Genomic DNA, 14,117 nt, shown 5'->3' on the forward strand with positions numbered 1-14,117 from the left:
TGAGACCCTGGATCCAACAAAGAACCTCATTCTGAGGAACTTGTAAGTTACCTCAAATAATCCTTGGCAATTGGTACCACCAAAAAAGTTGGCATCAGAATTAATTCAGGAAAGATTGATTGTTCAATAAATAACCAAGACAGAATCTGAGAATTTGAATGTAGCCATCAAGACTAAGAATGTGAGATGGTGGGTTGGGGGTGGTCTAGATTTCAACTCCAACTGTGCTTAAGGGTTTGAATCTTCTGTAACCCTTACCTCACTAGGTAGTCTTAGGTGATAGCCTTACCTGCAGTAACTTCCTTTCTCATATATGTGAAATAGTACACTTTTAACTGGGATACATGGAAGCTGGAGGTTGCAAGAGAGCTCTGTGGTTCCATGTATAAACTGCTGTAGGTACCCCACAATTTTTATAAGCATTTGGCTCATGGTTGCTTACCTTCTATTTGTTACTGTGAAATATGGGTCTGGATCAAGGCAGTGACAGCATCTAAAAATGGAAGAAAAAGTATAAACCTGAGCCCACCTTTTGGGGAAGACTAAAAATGGCAGTTGAGCTGCGGACTCTTGGTTTTGGTGCAGGTTGTGATCTCGGGGTCGTGAGATCAAACCCCACACCGGGCTTGCGCTCAGCACGGAGTCGACTTGGGATTCTCTCTCCCTCCCTCTGCTTCTCCCCTGTGCACATGCACACACACACACACACACACTCTAATAAATCGTAAAAAAAAATAACATATTGAGGTAAATCCAAGTACCCACCTTTTATAACAGGGAAAAAGAATGCTGAGGTGGAGTAGCAGGCAAAAACAGACTTTTCTCAGGGCCCAGACAAGGGCATTTAATAGTATAGGACAGAAAGGAAACTAGGAGCTCCTCTTTCCACTGTACTGTCTGTATGTGAGAATCAACTTTTGATCTCAGCCTGTGGGCCCAAGTACTCTTGGATTAATCATATCATCAGTCAGCCTGAAATCCTCCAGTAACTTCCCACTAAATTTCTGTTCACACACACACACACCCCCGCCACTATACTTTCTACCCCGTTTCCTTCCCCCTTTCGACTCCTTTAAGCCCAGTCACTTGAGCCCTTTCTCGTCATTCACTGGAACATGCTCAGTAATTCCTGCCTTGCGGCCTCTGCACTTAGGTTCCTTTCTCAGTTGTTGACTCTTCATCAATCAGGTCAAATGGCACTACTCCTGGGCCCAGGTTATCACACACCCTGATTTACCTACAACAGGACTTACAAACTAATGTTTCTTTTTCTTATCTCCTCCCCCACTTGGACCACTAACTAGGATGTGTGCTCTCATTTACCACTGTATCAGCAGAGCCTAGTGTAAAGAAGTGTCCAATACATGTATGTTGAATTCATGAATGCTAGCATGTGAGGTACTACTTTTAAACAAAAAGGCCAGTGGCCTTGGAATAAAAATTTTAAATTCACGAATACTACAGTTTTGTCAAGGGAATATAACACTCAGTACAAAACTGAGATGAATTACATCATTTAAAAGGTTGTGGCTTCTAGGAATCCAAACAGATATGACCCAGGCAGAAATGCCAACTTAAAATGGAAGTGTTTATATAAATTAACCCATCTAGTTGAATTGGCTATGTATGCTTCACTTAGTTCTGAAGAAGGAAGAATATATACTTCCCATATTAATAAATGACATCAAATAAGTAGGAAGAGTTTCAATAACAAGGCCATAGATACATTGAAACCCCTTTTTATATTAAAAGTTTAAATGAAAGACAAATCCAGGTTGAACATAGTGATTGCAAAATATAATGCAATTTTGAACAATTAAAATTATGAAAATATACAAAATTGATGGGCAACACAGCTAGGCATTTGTACATTTTCCATTATGTGAAGAACACTAAAAATTTCTCTATGCTTTATCCACATCAGATAAATGATTTAAACCAAATGTTTGCTTTGGAGAGTCTTAACTTAGGATCTCAGTAGTATAAAAAGCAGTAATTTTTCAGTCTGTAAACAGTAGTCGTGTTTTTTCTTTCCTTTTTTTTTTTAAATTATCAATTTACCACACAAAAACAAACACAACAACAACAACAAAAAACCCACACAAACCAAAAACAGCAGCAGCAGCAATGGGTTATTTGGGAATTCTCTTCAAATACCAATGACATACAATTCCTGGAGGGTGCTTTTTACTCATGTAAGAATATATATATATATATATTTTTTTAAACTGTACACAATTTATAGTGCATAACAGTTTCCAAAAGAACAGATCAATAAAAGATATTGGCCATTTCTGCATAATTTCATTCTTTTTACAATTATCCCAAAATGTAAGAGGTTGGATCTAATTGGAATGCTACATTTAGTAGGAAAGTCAGCAAGTAACAAAGGAAGCATAACCTCAACATAACATTATTTGTCACTAAAACCAGGAGAGGTCCCAGGTGCCCCTAGGCAAAAGACTAGTTAGGTAGACCACTGGAGTCAAGCACTGTCCCTGAGGACCAAAGCCAGCTCACTGACCACACATATGCTAGATTGACCATGGTCAGCTGAAGACTTGTTTCATGGAGGATTTCTATTTCTATGTACAGTATTTTTGGATATTCAAAGAAACATCATTTCAAGAACACATGCCATACACACATACCCCCACCCTCATACACACACCAAGTTCCATCATTTTAAATAGGCAATAGTTTTATGAAATTATGATACATTGTCATTAAATTAGATTTGGAATCAGTAAGAATTTTCAACTCATCTTGTTCAAGGCAGTTCTTCCATTTGGGATGGGGTATGATGGCTGTGGGTACCAACTTACATCAAAAAATAATTTCTTGAAATTACTTGATGGACTAGGATTTCCAGCAAGTCTTATTTTGAACAGATAATGTAGTAATTTTCTTAAAAATCTCCTTGGAAGTTTAAGCAGCTATTAATCACCCTATCAAATTGTGAATCTAAGAAAGTCACGATGAGGGGACAAAATGCAATTGTTTTGCATACAAAGATTTCCCAAGCTCGCTTTTGTTTCCTTTTGAAAGAAAAAAGTACCACATTTCACTGGAGGAGTAGGAAAGGACCTGTAAGGTCTTTAAGACCAATCAACCCTCCATCAGATGCTTGAATTTTCTCATCAAACTCGTATCTTTGCTCTTACAGAATTACTAACTTTAATGGTGTTTTGAGTAACAAAGACCAAAAACAGAAGCACAGATTCAAATGCAAAAAGTTATCAAAGCAATTATATCAACTGTGTAACACTTTCAAGAGCAATGTTTATCTTTTCTGTCAGACCAACCTCTGAAGCTATAGTCTTGGGGAGCTCCAGGTAAGCAATGTAAACACCATCCTGGTGTAATTCTCAAGTTTGAAGAAAGTAGACCAAACGTCAAACCCAATGGGTAACATTTCTTTTGCCAGCCTAAAACTTAAAACCTAGGTTAAGTCCATAATATACATTCCTTCCTTCCTCCCCAAACCCCCCACTTAAAAAACACTAAAGTATTAAATCTATTTTCAAGCATATATATATATATATATGCTTGAAAATATATATGTAAAAGCATATACATATATATATATATCTCACAAAACCAATGACATTGGTATTAGACTTGCTTGCATAAATTATGTACACCTCTCTTCTTTAAACAGTGATTCCCATCTTTCCCAAAGATGGAGAAAGACAGCAAGCTAGTCCTCAGCAGGCTCATAAGTGGTCTGCACTGCTTTCCCCTCCATATGGTGTAAGTTAACACAAGCCTATCTGTGATTTAACTTTCACAGGAGCTAGGATGGGGATTTCTTGGCTTTTGGACTATTAAGCCAAACACTGAGTGCCCGTGGTCATCTGAGTAGTGCTCTTCAGTGACAGGTGCTTATGCCAAATATCATCTGAGGCTCTTTGGGTACCTGCTTTGGGTTCTGTGGGAGCCAAGCAGCTGAGGAAGCCTCAAAACTAAACTAATGTGGAAAGAGGGCCTTCTCCCAGTCACGGTCCCCCTATACTTCTGCTTTCTGCTTCCTAAGGCTCAAGGACCAGACCAAACACCCGCTACGATAATGGTAGGCCCATTCAGCTGCTCTGAGGTCAATGCTTTATGCTTAATTTCTATTGCTGCTTTTATAGGACCCCCCCCCCGCACCCACCCACCAGATGTTTCTGGTGATAGAAGGAAAGAAGAAAAGTGGGGCTCTCTTGAGGCTGCCATATGCATATGAACATGTATAAAAAGTGGTCAAACCCAGATGAGGGTCCTGCTTCTGCTTTATATACAATAATTTAATCAGTTGTATACATTTAATACCTAAAAAATTAATTCACAATCAAAGTCCTTCATGCATTTTATGAGGAAGTTCTGGATTAAAATGATGGTCAACCAGTTGTAGCTTTTGCCTGGGAAGATGATGTCATTTTCTGCTGTAGAGTCATTGGTGCCTGTGGTTCACACTTCCTTAAATTTTTAGTTTCTTTGTGGTCTCCAGTCTTTTTTTCAGCAGCTCTCCAATTTCCAGAAGTGAGTGTAGATAACTGCTCTGCACCTTCCCTTGCACAGTTTTTGAAAATTTTCTCTCTTCCTACAAAGGAGATAAGAATTAGTGGTCTTGCTCTGAAAGCATTCCCCCAGATTATAGTTCCACTCATAGAAGTAAAAATTACCATTACCTTTGATCTCACTGCAAGCTCCATCAGAATACAATAGGTCATTTTCAATTTCATAAAATGCAAAGAAGGCTTAAAGCTCATCACAGATGAGTATTTTTCCATGTGATTTTTCACTGACACCTTACTGCTTTAGCATCATTATTCTTTCAATTCTTTCATCAGTATTCTGTTTTAAGTTATACAAAATAAAAAAACTGAGATTCCTGATTATTAATGTTCATCCAGAAAAAAAGGTAGAAAATTATTACTAAGTAGTCTGGATATAAAATCACTACTATTTTATTAGCTGTACAAAATAGAAAAATTAAGATTTCTGATTATTTCATCAGAAAACAAAAGTAGAAATTATTAATTTGGACATTATCAGAGCCACTTCTTAAAGGCATCAAATTTACCTTTTACCTTTGCCAACTTTTCTAGTTACAAAGTCCATGGGTTCCAGAGACCAAACAGCTAAAAAAATAACAAAGCTTTCCTAGACCTCCTCAAATATGTGCTACACACTTGACCTGCAAGTAGAGACTACAAAAAATAAAGGGATGGAGTATTCAAACAGAGAAAGGAGGTTGGCTGAGAACTGGTTAGGGTTACATGAAGTTGGCAATTGCAAAGCCCTGAAGAACCCAGGGAAGCACACCTTTTGGCCAAACAATACTACCTTGAGACCTCAACTACTTTGGAAATACACATGTGCTTTAGTAGAGAAGGTATGTAAAATACACTTCATTCAGGACTGTAGTAAAAGTAAATGTATATAAACAACTAAAATATCCAATGGCTATGATCCATTCATATTTTGAATACCATACAGTTGTTTAAAAGAATAAGACGGATGTATATGCATTAGCCTGAACAAATCTCTTGAATATAAAGTTAGGTGAAAAAAAAGCCAAGTTTCAGTGTAAAATAGAGTTTATCATTTACTTTCAAAAACCTACCAGCTATTAGAGTACATTATAAGGTTACATTAAAAGGTCTTGGCACACAACCAGTTTCAGTGGATACCCCTAGGGAAGAGGGAAAAGGACTAGGCCTGGAGGTGGCAGCCCAGAGGCACAGTGTTTCAAGTTAAGAAAGAAAGGAAAGAAAAAAGAAGTAAACCTAGTGGAAACTGAATTGAAGAAGAAAAAAATTTTTTCCACCCAAAAGACAAAAGCCAGCACTATATGGACCCTACATTTGGTGGCTGGTGCTGCTTGGTATAAGTATTACGACTTCAATAAAAATAGGCAATAAAATACCCCATCCTCCCATACCCCCTCCATTATTGTTTTGTGTAATCCTCACTATAATCCTATAAAAGAGGTATTATGATTTCCATTTTACAGATAAAGAAATTGAGGCCCAGGAAGGTTAAGTGACTTCCCAAGGTCAAAAGATAAGGATGGGGCACCTGGGTGGCTCAGTCAGTTAAGCATCCAACTCTTCGTTTCAGCTCAAGTCATGATCTCAGGATTGTGAGACTGAGCCCCGCACTGGGCTCTGTGCTCAGCGGCAAGTCTGCTTGAGATTCTCTCTCTCCCTCTGCTCATGCTCTGTCTCTCTCTCTCTCTTCTCTGTCAAATTAAGTTTAATCTTAAAGGTTTTATTTATTTGACAGAGAGAGCAAGTGAGCACGAGCAGGGGGAGCAGCAACAGAGGGAGAAGGAGAAGCAGACTCTCCACGGAGCAGGGAGCCCGATGCGGGGCTCGATTCCAGAATCCTGGGATCATGACCTGAGCCAAAGGCAGACGCTTATCCTACTGAGCCACCCAGGTGCCCAAGTAAATAAAATCTTAAAGGAAAAAAAAAAAAGATGAGGACAGAGTCAAGTCTTGAAAAATCTAAAGTAGCCCAAAGTTAAAGATAACCTTCAGAATGAATACTTAAAATGAGAAATCTTATTCCTCACATCACAAGGCACAGATCCTTTAACAACAACCACACAACCAGCAACAGCGGGCTACTGTGCCTGTCATCTTTGTACTGGACAGTCCTTCCCACATACCATGTGCTCTAGCTCTGCCGACTGACTCACGGTGCCCCCACACAATTCACCTTTCTACATCTGTTTTAGTCTGCCTCTTTATGCTTTGGATTCCTTTCATCCATTCCGGTCTACCTACTGAAAACTTATTAATCCTTAAATGTCCCCTCTCCGGTAAGACTCTTTCTGACTCACTCAGTTTTTGTGCCTCTATCATATCTCCAAATTAATTTGTATGCATCTCTCTACAGCTGGGTCTTTTTTTTCAAATTAACATATAGTGTATTAATAGTTCAGAGGTAGAGTCCAGTGATTCATCAGTCTTATATAACACCCAGTGCTCATTACATCATATGCCCTCCTTAATGTCCATCACTTACCCCACCCTCCCACCCCCCTCCCCTCCAGCAACCTTCAGTTTGTTTCCTATGATTAAGAGTCTCTTATGGGTTGTCTCCCTCTCTGATTTCGTCTTGTTTTATTTTTCCCTCCCTTCCCCTATGATCCTGTTTTGGTTCTTAAATTCCACATGAGTGAGATCATATGATAACTGTCTTTCTCTGATTGACTTATTTCATTTAGCATAATACCTCTAGTTCCATCCACATCATTGCAAATGGCAAGATTTCATTTTTTGATGGCTGAGTAGTATTCCATTGTATAGCTATACCACATCAACCTTATCCATCCATCTGCTGATGGACATCTGGGCTCTTTCCACAGTTTGGCTATTGTGGACATTGCTGCTCTAAACACTGGGGTGCAGGTGCCCCTTCAGATCACTGTATTTGTATCTTTGAGGTAAATACACAGTAATGCAATTACTGGGTCATAGGGTAGCTCTATTTTCAACTTTCTGAGGAACCTCCATACTGTTTTCCAGAGTTACAGCCAGGTCTTTTGATCACTGTATTTTATGAGCATTTACCCAAAACAGCAAGCTCAATAAATTTATATTAACAATCTCAGAGGTACCCAGCAAAGCCCAATGAAGCATGTGACATGAAGCGATGTGACATTCATTCCAGTTTGTGATCTTTAAGATTTTTTTTTTTAAGATTTTATTTATTTGTCAGAGGGAGAAAGAGCAAGCAAGCATAAGCAGAAGGAACAGGAGGGAGAGGGAGAAGCAGGCTCCCTGCTGAACAAGGAGCCCGATGCGGGGCTCGATCCCAGGACCCTGGGATCATGACGTGAGCCGAAGGAAGACGCTTAACTGACAGCCATCCAGGCGTCCCTAAGATTTTTTTTTTTTTTTAACGATACTATAATTTTGATTTTTAGTGTTCTACAATATTCAGGAAAGGGGATGAGAGTTTGGAGTAGAGAGTTAAGTTTGGGTTTGTCATTTCTTTCAGAGGGGTGTGCAAGTGGGAGGTAGAAGGCAAGAATCCTAGCTAGGATGTACCTATTTCTCAAGAATTCAATTACTAGGAGGTGCCTGGGTGGCTCAGTTGGTTAAGCGACTGCCTTCGGCTCAGGTCATGATCCTGGAGTCCCAGGATCAAGTCCCACATCGGGCTCCCTGCTCAGCAGGGAGTCTGCTTCTCCCTGACCCTCCCCCTCTCATGTGCTCTCTCTCTCTCTCTCTCTCATTCTCTCTCTCAAATAAATAAATAAAATCTAAAAAAAAAAAGAATTCAATTACTAGGCCTTTACTGGCTCCCCAAGTGCCCAGAAGTCATAAAGGCTAGTGGCAGATGCAAATGTGTTATAGGAATACAGAAGAGGAAGAGGTGGGAATGGTTCTGATGGTGAGACTGGGACTTAACTGGGGCTGAGAAATGAGAGGTGCTATTCTCTATTTTCTATAGTATACAGTATATTTCTATATACTTCTGTATACTGTCTATAGTATAGTATGCTATCATTTGTGTTTAAAAGTGAAAGGTTGTGGGGAAGGAAAGAGATATCATATGCTTGTAGCTGGGTTATTGACTCAGGAAGATTGTACAAGAAACTACCAACAATAATGGTTCCTTCTTGGAAACGAACTAGGAAATGTGTTAGAATGGGAGGAAGACATTTCACTATACAGTCTTTATTTATGCCACTTTTTTTTTTACCATGTGCTTATTTTACTTTTTAAAACAATGTAAAGCTTGAAAAAAGGAAGACTAAATAAATAAAACAAAAATACTGAAGAATTAATCAATTAGTCCTACTCACCAGTGAAATCTATATTCATTCTAATGTATATAGGAAAGACAGCTTAACTGTCTAAAACGAAACTTCTAGTTTCCTCTGAATACATCTGCTTTCTTTAACCAGTCTTCGGAAATGTTATTAAAGGCTCTGAGCCCCTTCCCACAGTAAGCCCCTTGTTTATAGCTCTAATGAGTTGAAGCTTTACAAAAGAGGGGCTTAACAATCTTTAAAACTGGTGTGCCACGTAAGATTCCATTCATTCTCCTCCTGGGAAGGTCTGGGGCTGGAAATGATGACTGCTCTCCTTAGTGGAGGAGCTCCCTCACTAGCAGAAGCTCAGGTCAGACGAACTACTCAAGGGAGCACTCCCTCACGACTGGAGTTTCATCACTAGAGCAACTAGGCTGGTGAATGTTAACTCACCTGACAATCATTTCAGACTGAAAGTTTACTAATTTAAATTTTTTAAAGAATACATATCTTAAAGGCAAGACTTTACAAGGATTTTGCTAACAATTTTTTAAGAAACTAGCCTAAAGTAATTACCAGGAGAAATCTGATGAGTGGTACCTTTGATGCCATGCTTGGCTCCATTCCCCTTTTTGACTGGCTTACGCTCCAGCCTAATTATTACTGACATAATTATTTATGATGTCCAGCATCTCTTTTTCAGGTGATAACTGCTGGGGTAGCAAAGAAACCAGCCAACCCAGCAGCAGGTAACTTCTCACTCAAGGAGACTGTCCCTGGATCTCAATGGCTGGTTTCCTCTGTTGTTCACAATACGAATAGTTCTAATTGTATTCCTCATTAATTAATCATCAGTTTTCACAGTAAAGGAACAACCCCCAAAATGTACAGAAAGGAGGTAAAGGGATGGGGAGAAGGGAAGGGGGAGGGGAACCCACCACCACCAATGACACAACAAAACACTGCTGCTAGGCACCTTCCAATCACAAGTCCTATATGGAGCAGACGATGAATTGAAATTAACTTGTCCTTGTGATAAAGAAAAGAACACTTGAGTATCTACAAATAACTTAACTGCTGATCGCCTACAGGCTCTTACCAGTGAGAGAGAAGTATCTTCTAAAATAAGTTCTTCAAGTTTAAGTGCAATTACATGTGTTTCAAGCCCTTTAATATGATCCACGACGTTGGAAATTAAAGTCTGAAGCCCAGTAACATAGTCTTGGAAACTGGTGAAGACAGGTGGCTGGAAAAAAGATTTTTAAAAAGATGAAAGATTATCAAACATATTTCCTTTGCTTACATCTCATAAGCTACATTAACTTCCTGCTACAGTATTACTTAATGCTATTAATAGTAACCAGGATGGATACAGTTTTGAATATTAAGACAGTCTCTCAGGGGCGCCCGGGTGGCTCAGTCGGTTAAGCGTCTGCCTTCGGCTCAGGTCATGATCCCAGGGTGCTGGGATCGAGCCCCGCATCGGGCTCCCTGCTCCGCGGGAAGCCTGCTTCTCCCTCTCCCACTCCCCCTGCTTGTGTTCCCTCTCTCGCTGTCTCTCTCTGTCAAATAAATAAATAAAATCTTAAAAAAAAAAAAAAAGTCTCTCAAACCACGGTAAACTTAATTGCCACCAAATAATGCTTAACTCAACAACAATGAGAAGCATTTTTTTTAAATGGAGTTTATTCACTCTGGGGAACTGGAGATGGAAAAACCAATAGAAAATATCTTAGTTGGTCATTACTCAACTTCAGGCTGAGAATCTTCTGGAACACTAAAGAAGATGAGAGGAACCAAAATTTCATTTCTTCTCTATATGTCTTTGAGATTTCCTCTAATGTTAATAACAGAAATGGAGTTTTCTAAGTTCTAAAGAAAAAATAATGGGTAATGGGGCGCCTGGGTGGCTTGTCGTTTAAGAGTCTGCCTTCGGCTCAAGTCAAGATCCCAGGGTCCTGGGATTGAGCCCAGAAGCCTGCTTCTCCCTCTCCCACTCCCCCTGCTTGTGTTCCCTCTCTCAGTGTCTCTCTCTGTCAAATAAATAAATAAAATCTTAAAAAAAAAAAAATGGGTACAACAGTCACGAAAATTCTGAAAAATAGCAGTTAAGGGGAACTTGCCCTCATATGTATTAGAGTATATTATAAAGTTACATGAAATCCAGACAGCACTGGTATATAAGTGAAATGATAAAAAGTGGAAGGAAACAAGTCCCAAGATAAACCAAAGACTATAAGGGAACGTAAATGTTGTCATCTCAAAACAGTGGTTTGCAGTGGATGAATGGTACTGAGATAACTAGCTAGACATCTGAAAATATAAAATAGGGGCACCTGGCTGGCTCAGTCAGTAGAGCATGCAACTCTTGATCTTGGGGTTTGTGGTCTTGAGTTCAAGCCTCACCTTGGGTGTAGGGATGACTTAAAAGTAATTTTTTTTTTAACATTTACTTATTTGAGAGAGAGACAGCAAGCAAGCACATGAGTAGGGATAAGGGCAGACGGAGAAAATCTCAAGCAGACTCCCCACTGAACACAGAGCCCAATAACCCATGAGATCATGACTTGAGCCGAAACCAAGAGTTGGATGCTTAATCAACTGAACCACCCAGGTGCCCCCAAAATAAAATCTTTTAAAAAATAAACAAAATAGGGGTGCCTAGGTGGCTCAGTTGTTAAGCGTCTGCCTTCGGCTCAGGTCATGATCCCAGGATTCTGGGATCGAGCCCCACATCAGGCTCCCTGCTCCACAGGAAGCCTGCTTTTCCCACTCCCCCTGCTTCTGCTCCTTCTCTTGCTGTGTCTCTCTCTGTCAAATAAATAAATAAAATCTTAAAAAAAATTAATTAAAAAAATGAACAAAATAAAAAGTAAGTACCAAAATAAATTCCAAATAGAGTAAATATCTAAGTTTAAAAAAATCCACCAAAGCACCAGAAGAAAATTTAGGTAATGGCTTGTGTAATAAATTGAAAAGGCTTTCTAAACATTACACCAAGCTAAGAACCATTAAAAAAATTTTTTTTAATTATTATGTTGACCAAAAAATTACTCAAAAGATAAATTAAAAACTAAAAAAAACTGCATCATATGGGATACAGAATTAGTAACATTATTAAGTTAAGAGCCCAATAGCTTAAAATATATCATTAGGAAAAATATTACTACCACAAATGGAAAGGTGGGCAAAGATATGAACAAAAAATATATCAAAGAAATCCCAGCAACATATGACACAATTTAAAAATCAGACAAACACAAGAAACCTGGTCCGTTCGCAAGCTCATGCACTCTCTCATTCTCTCTCTCTCAAATAAATAAAATCTTAAAAAAAAAAAAGTTAACGGGATACATCTATGTATCTCCAAAAGAGATGTCCAAGTTACCCTGTTAAGTGAAAACACAAACAGGCAAGTTGCAGATATAGAGCATAATTCTGGTTTGTTTGCAGTGGTGATCACTGGTTGGTGGGAATATGAGTGATCTTCACTTTATTCACACCTTTAGGTTACTTTGATGATCAAAAAAATAGGAAAGCTGTTCTAATTTTTAGAAATTAGAAAAGCAGTAACTACAAACCACCACCACCCCCGCCCCAAAATCCAAATACTAACAAGCTATTCGACATGTTCTAGGAACATAGGCTTTCATTAGAAGAGAATAACAGAGCAACTTTTATCTGTATTTTCAAACTTTACATTCATGATCTGTTAAATTGTCTTGAAAAAAGAGAGAAGTTTCCTTCACTTAGCCCCTCATCCAAATATAACTACCCTTTGTTTCTGAATGAATGGAAACATCCAGCAAAGCCCAGTGTCAAATCTAAAGAATTCCAGAATTGTTACTGAATTATGCACAAAGTCAGTATTACCACTAAAACCATCAACATTTTCAAATGACAATGGTCACTATATGTTGCTACAGTGAAGAAAAATCTCCCATTTATAATGATAGGATAAACTCAGACATTAATAAAACAGCATGTCCTGTGCAGAATGAATCCTAAATAACTTTCCTTATGAAAAGGATACAAATTATGTTAATGTTTTACACATTCGAAAATTAATGGGAGGACACTCCAAAACTGAAGACAAAGAGAAATAAGTGAATCTTATTTATATCATACTAATAATATAATCTGAGTTTTTAATTCCAGTGTTTTTACCGAGTACCTCAACTGTTTCTATTCACTAGAACATATTCTAAGGACAAAGAAAAACTGCAAAAAACTTGAACTTTATTTAGTGGCTTATTGAAACTAGTAATGCAAATGATATAATGATGTAATTCCAAAACTATTTAGTATTTCTTGTAAAACAAGTGAAATAGATATATTGATGCTGTAGGGAACTGGGGTTCAAACCCGGGGTGGAGGGGTGAGGGGAAGGAGCTACAAACTGGAATGAGGGAAAGAAAAGAAGGAAGAATGCTATGATGTTGGACTAAAACTGGAGGTATCAGTAAGAATTGATTATTCTGTGAGTTTGCATGTGTAAAGTAAATAAATTTCCTCCTTCCACTAACATAAACTTGGAACCCCATTAACAATTAGTACACCTAACACCTAGATCTTGGTTTTGAAATGCCACTCCCCATAAAGGAACCAGGCAGGGCTCCTTGGAAACACGTCTCAGTTCAGCTCAAGGGAACAAAGAGGATGGAGCATTTTGCTGTTCCAGAAAACAAGGGTTCCAAAGCTGGTGAAGACATGTTCAAAGACAGGAACCAGCTTAAAGTCGCTCCCATTAGCCAAATCTGAGCATGCACAACAAAATGATGATAATGGATAAGAGAAATTTTAAAAAGAATGATACTCAAATAGTAATATTAAAAACTATATATATATATATATGAATGGGGGTGAGACAGCTCTATTCTACAGAAAAATGCTAACTAATAGGTGATAAAGGACTGACAGAATTTTTAAAAAATCACCATTGTGGAACCATCAGTGTACCAAATGATCCATGCAAGTTAGACTTAACAGTGGATGCTAAAACCAGTAGGTGAAAGGCTGGTAAGGGAACAGGATATTCCCAGTCTCAAAGCATCATCCTACAGATGACTTAATAATTACAGGGGGAAAAGGCACCTTTACAATGAAGAAATCCACAGACATTTCCTTTATCAAATAATTAAATCTGAAAGCACCAAAAATGGGACATAACAACCTTAGTGCCTCCTGATTTAATTTGCTAAAACAGACGCAGCATTTTTGTTGAACCTAAACCCAAAGAAATAATTAACAAAATCCAGATTGCAAGGCATTCTACCAAAAACCTAGCTAGACTCTCTTCAACAAAAAAGGCTATGGAAGTATTTTAGATTAATGGAGGGCAAAAAGACATGAGAACTAA

At 38.5% G+C, this 14,117-nt stretch overlaps 1 protein-coding gene across 3 annotated transcripts in view; it reads right to left on the reverse strand.

The window, feature by feature from the left end:
• Window positions 1-1,737: 1,737 nt before the first annotated feature.
• The window catches only part of NAA25 (N-alpha-acetyltransferase 25, NatB auxiliary subunit), a 70,894-nt gene continuing 58,514 nt past the window's right edge, over window positions 1,738-14,117 (reverse strand). For all 3 annotated transcript variants that reach the window (XM_054510514.2, XM_045887626.3, XM_054510513.2), the window contains 2 exons: window positions 9,858-10,004; window positions 1,738-4,585 (listed from right to left, as the gene is read on the reverse strand). In XM_054510514.2, the coding sequence (XP_054366489.1) occupies window positions 4,463-4,585; window positions 9,858-10,004 (270 nt within the window). In that variant the 3' untranslated portion in view covers window positions 1,738-4,462. The remainder of the gene's footprint in view (window positions 4,586-9,857; window positions 10,005-14,117) is intronic.

The sequence above is a fragment of the Mirounga angustirostris genome, unplaced genomic scaffold (assembly GCF_029215605.1).
Source record: "Mirounga angustirostris isolate CCGP_5_RB_7025 unplaced genomic scaffold, mMirAng1.0.hap1 SCAF_14, whole genome shotgun sequence".
NCBI classification, from domain to species: Eukaryota; Metazoa; Chordata; class Mammalia; order Carnivora; family Phocidae; genus Mirounga; species Mirounga angustirostris.